General features: G+C 47.6%; 1 protein-coding gene across 7 annotated transcripts in view; it reads left to right on the forward strand.

Moving 5' to 3' along the window:
• PAMR1 (peptidase domain containing associated with muscle regeneration 1) overlaps positions 1–13649 on the forward strand; it is a 142524-nt gene that overhangs the window by 69640 nt on the left and 59235 nt on the right. Inside the window, exon 1 of one of the 7 annotated variants that reach the window (XM_036326182.1) lies at positions 1781–1907. The exons of 5 other annotated variants lie outside the window; for them this stretch is intronic. Coding sequence is in view for 1 of the 2 variants with exons in the window: in XM_036326178.1 (XP_036182071.1) it covers positions 8905–8977 (73 nt within the window). In the remaining variant the exon portion in view is untranslated. Of the gene's footprint in view, positions 1–1780; positions 1908–8721; positions 8978–13649 lie in introns of those variants that run through there. One more of the 7 variants, XM_036326178.1, reaches the window with a different exon arrangement.

Raw genomic sequence — 13649 nt, forward strand, 5'->3', positions numbered from 1 at the left:
TGTGTTGTTTCTCCATGATGTTCAAAGGCCTGAATCATCACACCAAGCAAGGCATTCCCCTCCACCAGGATATTCTTTTAAGTAGCCACCTGTGAAGTTTTGATCCATTGAGTTGCCACCTTGTGACAGGAATTATCTGTACTCCAAATACCATTTGGGAAGGTGTCTTCCTTCCCAGCTGTGTGTGAGTGATCCAAAACCCAAACCCCTTCTTATTACCGCTTCTTTTTTTTTATCATTCCTGGTACCAATTGTGTTGGGTGGTTCCTTTAAGAAGCAGACACCAGGCGGAGTTAGAAGTGCAAGACCTAATTATTGGTGCTAAAGTCTGTGAAAGATGAATGGGAGAGAGGGCAAGAGTAGGCAGCAAGCGCCTTCAGACTGCTCTCCATGCAGGTCTGGCACTGTGAGAAGCAAGGGGTCACAAAGGAGGATTGGGTCAGAGATGCCAGACTGGTACAGTAGGAGCTCTAGTGCAAATATTACCTATAGAGGAGTCCTGCGCTTGGTAGGAATGACTAGTGTCCTTGCTGCCCTCTCCCAGACTGGGAATAACATGCCTTCAGCTCACATGCTGGAATTAGGCCATTTCTGGGTAGGCTCAGAGGGTCCACACATATCCTCAAATTGCAAGCAAAAATCAGTATGCGTTTATTTTTCTATGGCCCATAGCTTTTGACTAGATTCTCAAAGGATTTCCCGATGCCCCAAAGTCCTGTGGCATTGAAATGAATTCACTTGATCAACCCATTTTCTCCTGGCCCCTTTCATTTGCCTCATGTTTAAGGCGTTGTTTATATACTTGCGTGCCAGCTACACTGGCCTCTTTGTGTTCCTTACACGCACTCAGCTCATTTGCAGCTCAGAGCCTTTGCATGAGCTGTTCCCTCTGCCTGGAACACCCTTTCCTGGCTCCCATGGTACTTTACTTCAGGTCTCAGTGTAAATGTCACCTTTCCAGAGAGGCCTGCCCTGATTCCACAAACTGAAGTACCTCCCTCAGCCACTCTCTAGCAGACTTCTGTTTCATTGCTAGCATAGCACTCTCACCACCTGGTCCTTCCTTCTTGATTTGTTTATTACAGATCTTTGCCCAGTAGTACATATGCTCCATGCAAACAGGAATCATTGTCTTGTTCATTATGCCCCCTTATTGTCAACAATGTGACTGACACGTGAGAAATACTCACAATATTTTCTCACGTTAAAGAATAAATGCTTGTCTTCTCTATTAGAAGATATTTTTCTACATGCCCCCCTTACATTTCCTTGTAACTATTTCTTTATAGCACTACAAAATATAGATATAATTGTAAACAATCCAAACATACAAAAAAGTCCAGACAAAAGATACTGATGCACTTGCCTCAAAGATAAATAAATGCTAACATTTTGCTTCAATTTCTCCTTTGCTTATTTTATATTTTACTAGTAGCTAACATTTCATATCTCATATTTTGGATCTGAGTATTTAGCACTACTGTTGAGCTATGGACGCTAGAGCCACCCTACCTATGGACTTGTTGCTCTATACCAGTGGTCGGCAAACTGCGGCTCGTGAGCCACATGCGGCTCTTTGGCCCCTTGAGTGTGGCTCTTCCTAAGCCTTAGGAGTATCCTAATTAAGTTAATAACAATGTACCTACCTATATAGTTTAAGTTTAAAAAATTTGGCTCTGAAAAGAAATTTCAATCGTTGTACTGTTGATATTTGGCTCTATTGACTAATGAGTTTGCCGACCACTGCTCTTTACGATAATAAAATTCCTTGTTGTTCCAGCCCCAGGAATTGGGTTTGTTGTACGTACAGCTGAAAGCCTCCTCCCTGTGATGGCCACATTTCTCACTGTGTTGAGTCTTAAACTGTGGCCGGCTAACAGTTTTCGTCTGGCTGCCTGTTTACCAAGGTACAGACAGTTTTATTGCCTCCTCTAACTCAGATTGCCCAATTCAGAAATTTTTTATATTAGTAATTTATTTCTGTGTAACAAATGTAACAGCTTAAAACAACACAATTGATCATCTCACCCATTTCCTGTGGGCCAGGAACCTGGGTGCAGCTGGACTGGTGGCTCTGGCTGGGGCACTCACATGATGCTGTAGTCAAGTTGCAGGCTGGGGCCACAGCCATCGGAAGGGCAGGGGAACGTGTGCCCAAGCTCATCCATAGACCTGTCATCAGGAGCCTAGTTCCTTTCCACGTGAGACTCTCCCTGGGGCTGCTCACGCAGCATGGCAGCTGGCTGCTCCCAGGGTGAGGGATTTGAGAGAGAGAGAGAGAGAGAGGTGGAGGGGGCTCCTCCAGTACGCCACCATGCACTCCCCAATATCCACCTGGTCATCAACTGGGAGTCATAGCTGATTGCTCTCTCATTGCTGCCTCCCACGTACACCATAACGACTGACCCCCTCCTTTGTACTTCCTCAGTGCCTCTCACACCACGCCACTTCTCTCCATTCTGTCAGATGCAGGATGCCAAGAGAGCTGAGTCTGAGGACAAATTGGATTCCGAAGCTGGCCCTCAGATTGTTTCCCATGTCCTACAGAATAAAATTCATGGTCTTCAAGGCCTGCCTGCATCTCCAGACTCCGTATTACATGGCCCTCCTCATCACTGTCCTCTACTCTCCCTTCCCTGTTTTGCTTTGGTTCTAAAGTTCAATGCCACTTCCTCAGGGAAGCTTTTTTGATGCTCAGACAAGATTGCTCCCTTCCCCCCATTTCATGCTCCCAGAACATTCTGTCCTCACTTGTGTTGCTCATCACATTTGCTCAGTGTCTCAGTGCTATCTGGTCGTGTAAATCCATAAGGTGAGTCTGGAACACACAGGTGTTGTTCACAGCCATACTCTAAAGGCCTGAAAGGATGCCTGGCACATAGTAGATATGCAGGAAATGTGCTTAATAAGCAAATGAATGATTTTTACTTGGTAAGTCTTTTACTTTCTCCTTTAGCACATGGAAAGAGGTTCCATAAAAGGAGACCAGTTGCTTTATATACAAACTAGAGGCCCAGTACACGAAATTTGTGCATGGGTAGGGTCCCTAGGCTTGGCCAGTGATCAAGGCTGATCTGTGGGGTGACCGGTGGGGTGATCAGGGGGCCCCCGCTGGCACCTGCCTTGGCTGGCCTGGGGCCTGCAGGCTGGGGGAATCTCCTGCATTGAGTATCAGTGCACATCATAGCGACCGGTGGTCAGTGCACATCATAGCGACCGGTCGTTCTGCCACTTGGTTGATTTGCATATTAGGCTTTTATTATATAGGATCTTATTTATCCCAGTGAACAGGTGGCAGCATTGAAACAGACAGTAGTGCAGTGTAGGAGATTTTCTGAGCCCTGTGACAAACACTCTTTTCTTAACTCAACTTAAGTCAAGATTCTCTGAGCCTTTGTTCAAGTAGGATTTGTTCTCAAGAGTTAAAGTCTTGCTAAATCAGCTTAGTGAAAGTCCCCAATCATTGATGTCTGATTACCCTTGATATCTGATCAAATTCCTTACACCGCACATCTCCTAGGATACCTGATCACCCTGGCCTGCTTTCGTCAAGAATCCTATCAAATCAGTTCAGCCAGAATGCCCCCTTACCCTTAATGTTTCCTGTTAGTAATTTCCCACCCACTGATCCCATCCTACTCCTTGGCTGTAAATTCCCACTTTTCCTTATTGTCTTCAGAATTAGGCCCAGTCTCATTCCCCTACCACAGCATCCCATTGCAGTGGTCCCTTGACTAAAGTCTTCCTTATTGTCTTTAACAAGTGTCAGAATACTTTTTTTTAATACCTGGACAGGGTCCTCTCAATTTGTCTTCAAACAAATGCACACTCTACCTAGACCTCCAAATGGAAGCATAAATATACAAGGAAATATATTTTTCAGAGGGGCATCTGTTTCACTATAGGAACCTAACCTAACTTACATCACCGGACCCAAGGAAAATGGTACCTATTAAGTTTTATTTCAGTTAAATACCTGAAAGGAGGGTTTTTTGAAAAACTCTAAGATTATATATTCATTAATAGTTATAATAATAGTCAACATTGATTGAGCTGCCATATATACGCTAGCCTCATTTTAATCTCCTCACCAACATTTAAAGGTAGTCATTACCTCTTTTTTACAATTGAGGAAACTGAGGCTCTGAGAGGCCAATGAACATGCCCATGTTCACACAGCTGGTGGGTAGTAGAGCCTTGATCTGTCCCGGGGTCTGTTGACTACGGTGTCTTTGTGCTATTGTACCCTGATGCCTTCTCATCGAGTTACCCTACTTTTGGTTTCCTTCATCACCCAAAATGGCTCAACTGCATGTAACTCTTAAGCTAGACACTTGGATTCTGGTCAGATTTTTTTTTTTTTTTTTTTGCCAGTGTTCTTTGAAATGCTTTGCAGTTCATTTGCAGAACTGACAACATTTTATATTAAGTTGAAGTTTATAAATATACATAGGGAAGTCAAGAGCAGGTTTCCCCCGAGTGATTCAGGAGCACATGGACTATGAAGGAGGGAGGCTCACTGGCTTTTAGCAATTTGCATGAAGAATGACCTAGAGCCAGAAGAATGTGGCCAGAGAAAGAACCACAGACGCACCTACCCCCTTGCCTGGCTCCCAGTGGAAAGAGAGTGGAGCTGAGCCAGACCTGGAGGCAGAACATTATTGCTTGTTGTGTAGGTGAACAGCCGGTATTTATTAGAGCTGGAGACGTCCCTGGTGGGGCCAGTTACAGCAGGCTCTGGTGGAAGGGCCCTTTGTCTTTCCACAGACCGACCCTTCTCCATCTCTGGCCCTGGTTGACTTGAACTTTGTGTTTTGTGTAACTGATGGAAACCAAACTTAATTGCCAGCAGTCTGGGATGCCTCTCTCAGGTTTGCAGACCAGCTCCACCCAGCTCTTTCCTCTGGCTTTCCCACTCACGGTATGGTTGCTGCTCAGCGGCTGATCTGCCCAAGTTACGGCTTGAAGAATGGGGAGCTGTTGATATTCACAGGACAGCCTTCTCTGCTGTTTCTTTCTGTGTGCTCACGTACAACCAGCCTTCCTGGTGGCACTGAAAAAGGTACAGGTGTTGTTAAATGCCTCTTCTTTTCATGAAAAAATGAGTGGGTATTGTGACTTGTAATTAAATGAGTGGCCTGACTCCATCTACTACCGCCAATTGTGGATTTCTCAGTATTGATTTCAAGTAAATAATTCTTACTTCCAGGTATCATTCCGTACTTCCCAGTATGAGACATTGCTTTTTTACACCCATGGCCTCTCTAGCGATTTATTTCTCCCAGAAGTGGGTGTAGAAGGTGAGGGCAGGAGGGAAAGATAGACATAATAAAAATAGCTAATGTTTACTGAGTGTGTAGGCACTATTGGAGCTCTTTATTCCAATCCTATTTGGGCAGGTACCATTATTCTTCCCACTTAACAGATGAAAGAACTAAGGCCATCATAGGTGAGATAACTGCCCAGGTGTGCACAGGTAGTAAGTGGTCCAGCTAGATTCAACACTAGGCAATGTGATTCAGAGCAAATGCTCTTAAGGTAGAAATATAAAAATGGGTGTGTATGTGTGTGTGTGTGGTGGGGGGGAGATTCTCCAAATATCCATTGTGCAGTTTATAGCCTAGACTCAATCATTATATATAACAAATTACTTTCCCCAAGTTCAACAAATATTTGGTCAAATTTTCAGTATCAACTTACGAAGATCAGTCATTAAAAAGTTGGGAGCTACAGGTCCCCTTGAAGAAGGCTATGGCTCCCTCTTACTCAAAAAGAAAACAAAAAAAACATGCAAAATGTTTGCCTACAATTTCCAAAGGTTCACAGGCCCTCTAAAAACTCCCTCTCAATAGACTTCATGAAACCCAGGTTAAGAACACTGGATTTAGAACAAAACTAAACTCTATTGGTATGAAAAATTGAGTTGACCATGATGGGAGGAGAGGAAGCTGAATTGGTGCAGGGCTGCATGGCTTCTGGCAAACTGTGCCCTTTTCTGTGTCATAGTCATAGTAGCTTCCCTCGTCCTCTAGCAGCCCCGGTTTATTGTAAAGTTCAACAAGATGATGGTCCCCAGGGAAAAGTGTCCTATTCCTTCTGGAAAATTCCCTTCGAGGTTCCAGAGCCCCAGGAAATTTGCAAACCCAAAGGAGTACAACAGCCCAATAGGAACCAATGACTCTTGTGGGTAGGACAGCCCAGGAAGAGAAGCGAGGGCCGGTACCCAGGCCCGTAAGCCTGGAGAGGCAAACACCTGGCACCAGGGACTTCCTCAGGGAGCAGCCAGTCAGGTTCATCACCTGGGCCTCACCCTGATGGGGTATATTTGCTGCAGAGATGAGGTTGTGTGTGTGGATAGGGACCACAGAAGACAAGGGAAAAAGGAAGTGGAACTGTCAGTTGATGGTAGAAACAGACTCTTAAGAGGCTGTAATACCCATTCTTGTTAGGAAACTAAGTCACCTCCCCACTCCCCTTACCAAAGGACTAGGGCTGGTTGACTACCCTCAAAGTAAAGCTCCCCTCTATAACCTCTGCCCTCCACTGCTTAGATTTGCTGCCATTTGGTATTGCCCCCACTTTTAAGGCTACTCCTGGTGCTTGTTCTAAACAAATTTCACCCGGATGGAAAGTTACTCCTGGAAGTTGAGGGTGAGGAAGGAGGATCATAACATGGGAATACTTTAGGTCAGTCTCGGGAAGATAATTCAGATAATGATTAATGTTCATCAAGTATGTATTATGAGCAAGGCCCTAGGCTAAAGGCCTATGGACATAACCGCATCAGTTCCCTCCAACAGTCTACAAAGTGGGTTTGATAATTATTTCCATTTTACAGATGAGAAAACAGAGATTCAGAGAGGGAGTTAGCCTGCTGAAGGTCAGGTAGTCAGAAAGTGGTGAATCAAGGACTTGAACCCAGGTCCCTGACTGCTGAGTTCGTCCTCAGTTACTTCACTGCACTGGGCTCAGGGGCAGGGCTGGGATTTAGGAATTTCTCCCCCAGAGGAGCACCTGTGTCAGGGCCCCTGCCCATGCAGGCTGTCCTTAGCCCAGGGGATTCTACCTTCCTCAAGTTCCTCCCCTCCATTCCCATTGCTTACTCCTTACTCCAGGCCTTCGTCCACAGGCCCAGTTGCTCTCTCTCTGCCAGTCTTGACCTGCTCCATCCCTCAGTCTGGATATCAGGGTGACACTCTCTTCCTAGGACTTTACTTTGGGCCGAGCACCCACTTCTCCTACATTGCCAGCCCTCCATTAACTGAAGAATAAGATCCAACCACCCTGGGCCACACCCTTCCTCTTTTCCTGCTCTTTGCCACATCCAAACTAGACATATTGTCTATCCTTTCAGGTTGGCTTTTGTTCATATCCTATATAATAAAAGCCTAATATGGAAATTGACCTAATGGTGGAACAACCAGTGAAACGACTGGTTGCTATGATGTGCACTGATCACCAGGGGGCAGATGCTCAATGCAGGAGCTTCCCCCAGCCCACAGGCCCCAGAACAGCCAAGGCAGGTGTGAGTGGGGGGCGGGGGGGGGGGGGGGTCACGATCGCCCTCCCAGTCGCCCTGCAGAGGGAGGCAACTGGTGGTGGTGGCTAGGGCGGGGCCAGCGAGTAGGCGGTGTCAGGCCGGCCAAGGCGAGTGCCAGCAGGGGCCACCAATTGCCCCGCTGGTAGTCCCACAGATGGGCCCTGATTTCTGGCCAGGGTTAGGGACTCTACCCATGCACGAATTTCATTCACGGGGCCTCTAGTATATGTATAAATCTTTAACTCGCATTTTAAAAAAATTCAAATGTTTTTATTGATTTTAGAAAGAGAGGAAGGGAGAGAGATAGAGAAACACTGATATGAGAGAGAAACATCCATGGCTGCCTCCTGCACACCTCTTACTGGGGATCGAGCTGGAAACCTGGGCATGTGCCCTGACTGAGAATCCAACTGGTGACCTCTTGGTTCATGGGTTGATGTTCAACCACTGAGCCATACCAGCTGGGCTCACACACATTTTCATGATATATGTTGCCATGGATTCTTTTGGGAAAAGAATAAATAAAATTGTAATATAAACTTGTAAACAATCATTATTTCCTAGTGGCGCTGGCCAAATTTAGTCTTTCCTACTAGAAAGCTCTCCCCATCCCCTCCATGGATTGAGACTCTACTTCTCTCTCAGTCCCCAGGTCAAGCTCCCCCAGCTCAGGGAAACCTCCCCACTGCCCTGGACCTGAATGATAGAAGGGATAGAGGTGGAGGAGAGAGGTAGGGGTTGGCTCCCTTTCTCCTTCCATCACCAGTGCCTCCTCCCACAAGGACACTCACATGGCAGGCAGTGGAGCCTCCATCCCAGGCTACTGTGGGGTTGGGGATGGGGGTGGGGAGGAGGGAGTGGTAGGGGCATAAATGTAAGGGAATGGGTAGGGGCATAAAAAAAGAGGAGGAGTGGTCCAGGGTGGCTGGATTTTATTCTTCAGGACTCACCTTATCTGCCCTACAGCCCCGCCTGCCTCTGCCCCATCCAACCACCCCTGACCTGCCAGCCGTCCCCTTCTCTCAACCTGGCCAGGGAGCCTGGCGGGACCTGGGTTGCTCCCCGCCCCCACCCCCCCTAGCTTCCCTACAGCAGTCCCTTCCAGCCCCAGCCTGAGTTTCCCAGCGGCGTGGCCACACCTCCCCAGGCCCCGCAAGGGTTAAGGCAGCAGAGAGGAGAGGTTTGGGCTGACGTTTAGCTCTGTCGCTGAAGGTGGTTCCCTCCGATGAGGATGGGAGAGCCTGGCGAGCTGAAACCGGAGCTCCCGCTCAGCTGGGACTTGGGGAGGTCCCTGTAAGAACCGCTGCCCACCGGCCCCCTCAGTCCCTCCCCCGCAGTCACTCGGGGCACCGGCCACAGGAACGATGGAGCTGGGCTGGTGGACGCAGTTGGGGCTCACTTTCCTGCAGCTTCTACTCATCTCATCCTTGCCAAGAGGTACTGTGAGTAGCCGGCAGGACACCCCAGTTGGGAGGCATCTCCTTTCTGGGGTCTGTAGGGAGTGGGCCGGGGGAGCCCCAATAGTTGGTGCTGCGGGTGGGCTGTGGGGTCTTGGCTGGTGCGCCTGCCTCCTTCCCGAGAATGTGACTTGGTTTTGTCATCCCAACTTGTGGGACTGAAACTGCCTCGCGAAGGGGTACCAGCTCCAGTTTTATCCATTTGTTTTATTTTGTCTTAGTTTTTTATAGCATAAAATTACCTCCAGGAGTCTATCCAGCCTGAGTTACCCACTCTGACCCGCAAAAGCCAAGTTTCTCCTAGAAAGAGCCCTCAGAGGCGAGTGGGAAGGAGAGAAATGAATCGGGAGCCGGGCGTGCCTCAAGGGCGTGCCTGCCGGTGGATGTCTTGCTTGGTGAGATGTTACTGTCACATCCCTTCAGGACAGATCCCCGCCTGGGAGGTTTCCTCGCTTGGCACACGTATTTCCTTCCTGATAAGAGTGAAAAGGAGGAGGAAAAGGCTGAGGTTAAAAGTGCACGTTGTTTCTGGGGACACACAGTGTTTGTTTAGAAGGAGTTCTGGCTTCTCTGTGTGTTTTTTTTCATGTGTCATTTTCGGAGCCACAAACCCACGTCCAATGGACTCCCGGGGCAAGTGCGGCTGAAACCAGACCCGGACCTTCTGGGAGCCTCTGAGGCTGGAGCAGAAGCGAGGGACTGGCAGGCTTGTTCTGTGACTGCTCGCTGGCAGGCAGGGAAAGGGGGCTTCTCAGGAGCTTCTGTCCTTACAATGGATGGCTCTAGGGGTGCGGTGTCAGGAGGTAAGGCGAGACCTCTTGCGGTAAGGCAGGTGGAAATGCGCGGATGTGACAAAACAGGGCAGCTTTGCAGGGGAGCAGGGAGTGTGTGAGCTTCGCTGCCCCCCTTCTGTGCTGGTTACCTGTCACCTTCTGTGCTGGTTAGTTGTCACCTGTGCTGGTTACCTGTCACCTGGGCTGGTTACCTGTCATCTGGGCTCTACCCAAGAGCTGGGTGCTCCATTGCTGCAATTAGCTGGCAAGTGTCCCAAGAGTAAACAAAAAGTCAAGATTCATGACAAAAGCTGCACTTTGGTCAATGCTTTCCACCTCCCCATAGGCTGTCAGCCGCTGGTGAAATCTTGGTGATTTCCTCTCAAGCTGGACAGAGGGTTTCATTTGAATTTTTTCTCATCTGGAGTGAACGACCATAGTGAAGAAAGAAGGGGGGCACGAGGGGCCGATAACCCAGACACTCGCCCTGCAGTAGGGTGACGGCTTCCCATGCAGACTGCCCCCTGCCCCACCTCTCCCTTTTAGAGCCTGACCTCCAGGCTTGGTGGCCCCCAGGTCAACTCCAGAGGAACCTGGTTCCTACTGGGAGCACCAGGGCTCGGATCAGCCCTTCTCTCTCTCTCTCTCTCTCTCTCTCTCTCTCTCTCTCTCTCTCTCTCTCAATAATGTGGCAGGTGAGACATCTCAAACCCATAAACTTTAAAAAAAAACAAAAAACAAACCCAAAGCTCAGCTACCTTTTTTCTTGCCCAGGATCTGAAAAACCCATTTGTTCCCGACCTGAGAATCTCTTTTACTTTCTGCTGTGGAAACGCTTCAGGGAGGGTGCGTGGATTCCTGGCAGCCGAGCTGCGGGCTGAACCGCAGGGCAACTTCTCAGTGTCTAGTGAGGATAGCTCCGCTGGTGAGCGCTCACATTCAGAGGGCAGGCGGAGGGATGGCGAGGAGAAGGAAAATATTTCTTTAAGTAGTGAATGAGTCCCCTCCCTGCTGGAATCTAAATCTGGCCCCAGCAAGAGAAGCGTAGCTCCTCTAATTGCTTTTCTAAAATGAGTGCTTGATGAAACGCAAGCATCCACTGGATGGCTCAGGGGATGTGGTTGCTCATCGGCAGGGGACACATGTTGGCGGACGAGAAGCCAAACATCAGGCCAAGCGATAACCCAACATAAATAGCATGTGAGGGAGAAACCCAACTCCACTGACTTCACCAAATAGCAGCAGCTCTGCCAGCAGGATTCTGCCCAAGAGGAAAAACTCATTTAAAATATGTGACTCTTGGGAATGAAACCTTAATATGGATAACTCCACGAGCGTTGCTTCCAACAGGCATTAGCTTGTGGAGGGGACGAAGCGTAAAGGCAACGGGGGAGGATGATTTGAAACACAGCTATTCAGTGGGCAGGAGAAGGAGCTGAGAGAGGGGATGTGGAAAGAAAGCAGGGGAAGGAGTGGCAAGAAAAATTAGATGTTGGTTTCTAATGGGATGTGTTAGCAAATTCCAAGGAGAGAGCTATGAAAATTGGGCCTTCTTGGCAGGGGTGGATTTTTGTGGGGACCATGGAGAGGGAGTTTCCCTGAGATATACTCCGAAAACTTCTGGCTTCTCCAACAGGAAAATAATTGAATGGTGGGATCATGGCGTTTGGGAGTTGGGAGTGACTTTAGAGATCATTTGGTTTGAGCACTTTGTTTTTTCTTTTTTAAAAATATTGTTAAATTTGATTTCAGAGAGGAAGGGAGAGGGAGAGAGAGAGAGAAACATCAATGATGAGAGAGAATTATTGGTTAGCTGCCTCCTGCATGCCCCACAGTGGGGATTGAACCCACAACCCAGGCATGTGTCCTGATCAGGAATTGAACCGTGACCTCATGGTTCATAGGTCGACGCTCAACCACTGAGCCACGCCAACTGGGTCTTTGTTGTTTTCTTAGAGAATTTTTATGAGTTTATTTTCAGATTCAGAGGACAATGAGACTAAGCACCTAAAAGGGTTTATGATGTGCCCCATCTTTGAGCCAAATGCTTTACATGAAGTCATTCCCAGTCCACCCCACTGAGGTAGTGCTGTGATTCTCCCTGTCTCACAGATGAGATTCAGAGAGGTTTCATGACCTGCTCAAGGATACACAGGCACGGTTCCTCAAGAAGTTACACATTTGATCCAGCAGCTTCACTTCTGGGTATATACACAAAAGAAGCAGAAGCAGGGACTTGAACTGATGTTTGTACACCAGTGTCCACAGCAGCATTATTCCCAATAGCGAAAAGGTGACAATCCAAAATGTCCATCCACAGGCAAACAAAACATGGCATATCTATGCCATGGAACCTTATACAGTCCCCAAAACGGGTGAAATTCTGACACATGCTATGACGTGGATGAACCTTGAAGATATGCTAAGTGAAAAAAGCCAGACACGAAAAGACAAAAACTGTACGATACCATTTATATGAGGTGCCTAGAGTGACCAGATTCATTGAGAGTAAGTAGAACAGTGGTCGACAGGGGTCAGGGGAGGAGGGAATGAGGACTTACTGTTTAATGGGCATAGAGTTTCTATACGGGATCATGAAAAAGTTCTTGAGATGGACAGTGGTGGTGGTTGTGCAAGCCACTGAACTGCACCCTTAAGAATGATTAAAAATATCAAGTGTGTTATTTATATCTTCCCACAAAAATAATATAATGAGAACACACAGCAGATGAGTGGAGCCTGCAGTGATCCCCGACTGTCCTGAGCTCCAGCTCACCTGGTACCTGGCTGACTTTAGTTTGCTCATCTAAAGGATCAGTTAACGATGCTGATTCCCATCTAACCTTAGCAAGGCTTCAGGACACACATGGGGGTGGGAGGGGAGAGTCCCGGGTAGCTCTGGTTTTGGTGACGCTGCTGCTCTGTCTTGGCTGGCTGTATGGCAAAGAGACGCTGTAGAGCTGAAGGCCTGCTCACGGGCAGGGCAGCCTTCAGGCCAAGCAGTCTAAAGAAATATTGAGTAGGACACAGTGCTTACAAATGTTTTGAACCTGAATGCTTTGAGGCAGGCTGGGTCCTCTCTATGGCTTGACACCCAAGCTTCTCAACCCATCTATGTGTTACCTTCTAGTCCCTACTGACACTTGAGATTTTGACCTCCGTTCCTGAGCGGTACAGGGCAGAAAGGAAGAGTGAAGGAGGGAAGGTGGAAAGCCAAGTGCTGAATGGGGAGAAACGCAAGTGAATCAAGCTCTTAAGGCAGTGATGGCGAACCTTTTGAGCTCGGCGTGTCAGCATTTTGAAAAACCCTAACTTAACTCTGGTGCCGTGTCACATGTAGAAATTTTTTGATATTTGCAACCATAGTAAAACAAAGATTTATATTTTTGATATTTATTTTATATATTTAAATGCCATTTAACAAAGAAAAATCAACCAAAAAAATGAGTTTGCGTGTCACCTCTGACACGCGTGTCATAGGTTCACCATCACTGTCTTAAGGTTTGAGACTAGCTGACTGGTCTTTTAAAAGTAGGAATGCGAATACATTTTACATGTATGTGTTATGGGACATGATCTCACTTCTTTCTACGAGCTCTAACTCTTTGGTAAAATGTTTTACTCTCACGAATGCCCTTGGGAGTGAGCTTTTGGTGGAAACTGAGAACAGAGCTGGGCTTTATGTCTGGGTCTGTAAGCGACAGACAAAGCATGGGCATGGTTGCTAGAAGCAGAGGTGACCTGGAGCATTTAGGTCCCTTGGAACTATCCAGAAGTCTCAGGAGGGCATTGGAGTGCCACTGGCATGGACTGCGGGTTTGACTGCAACTTACTTACATCTGGCTACAGAAATGGCCGAGATGATGACGTCTGGGAGAC

The sequence above is a fragment of the Myotis myotis genome, unplaced genomic scaffold (genome assembly GCF_014108235.1).
Source record: "Myotis myotis isolate mMyoMyo1 unplaced genomic scaffold, mMyoMyo1.p scaffold_m19_p_10, whole genome shotgun sequence".
Taxonomy (NCBI): domain Eukaryota; kingdom Metazoa; phylum Chordata; class Mammalia; order Chiroptera; family Vespertilionidae; genus Myotis; species Myotis myotis.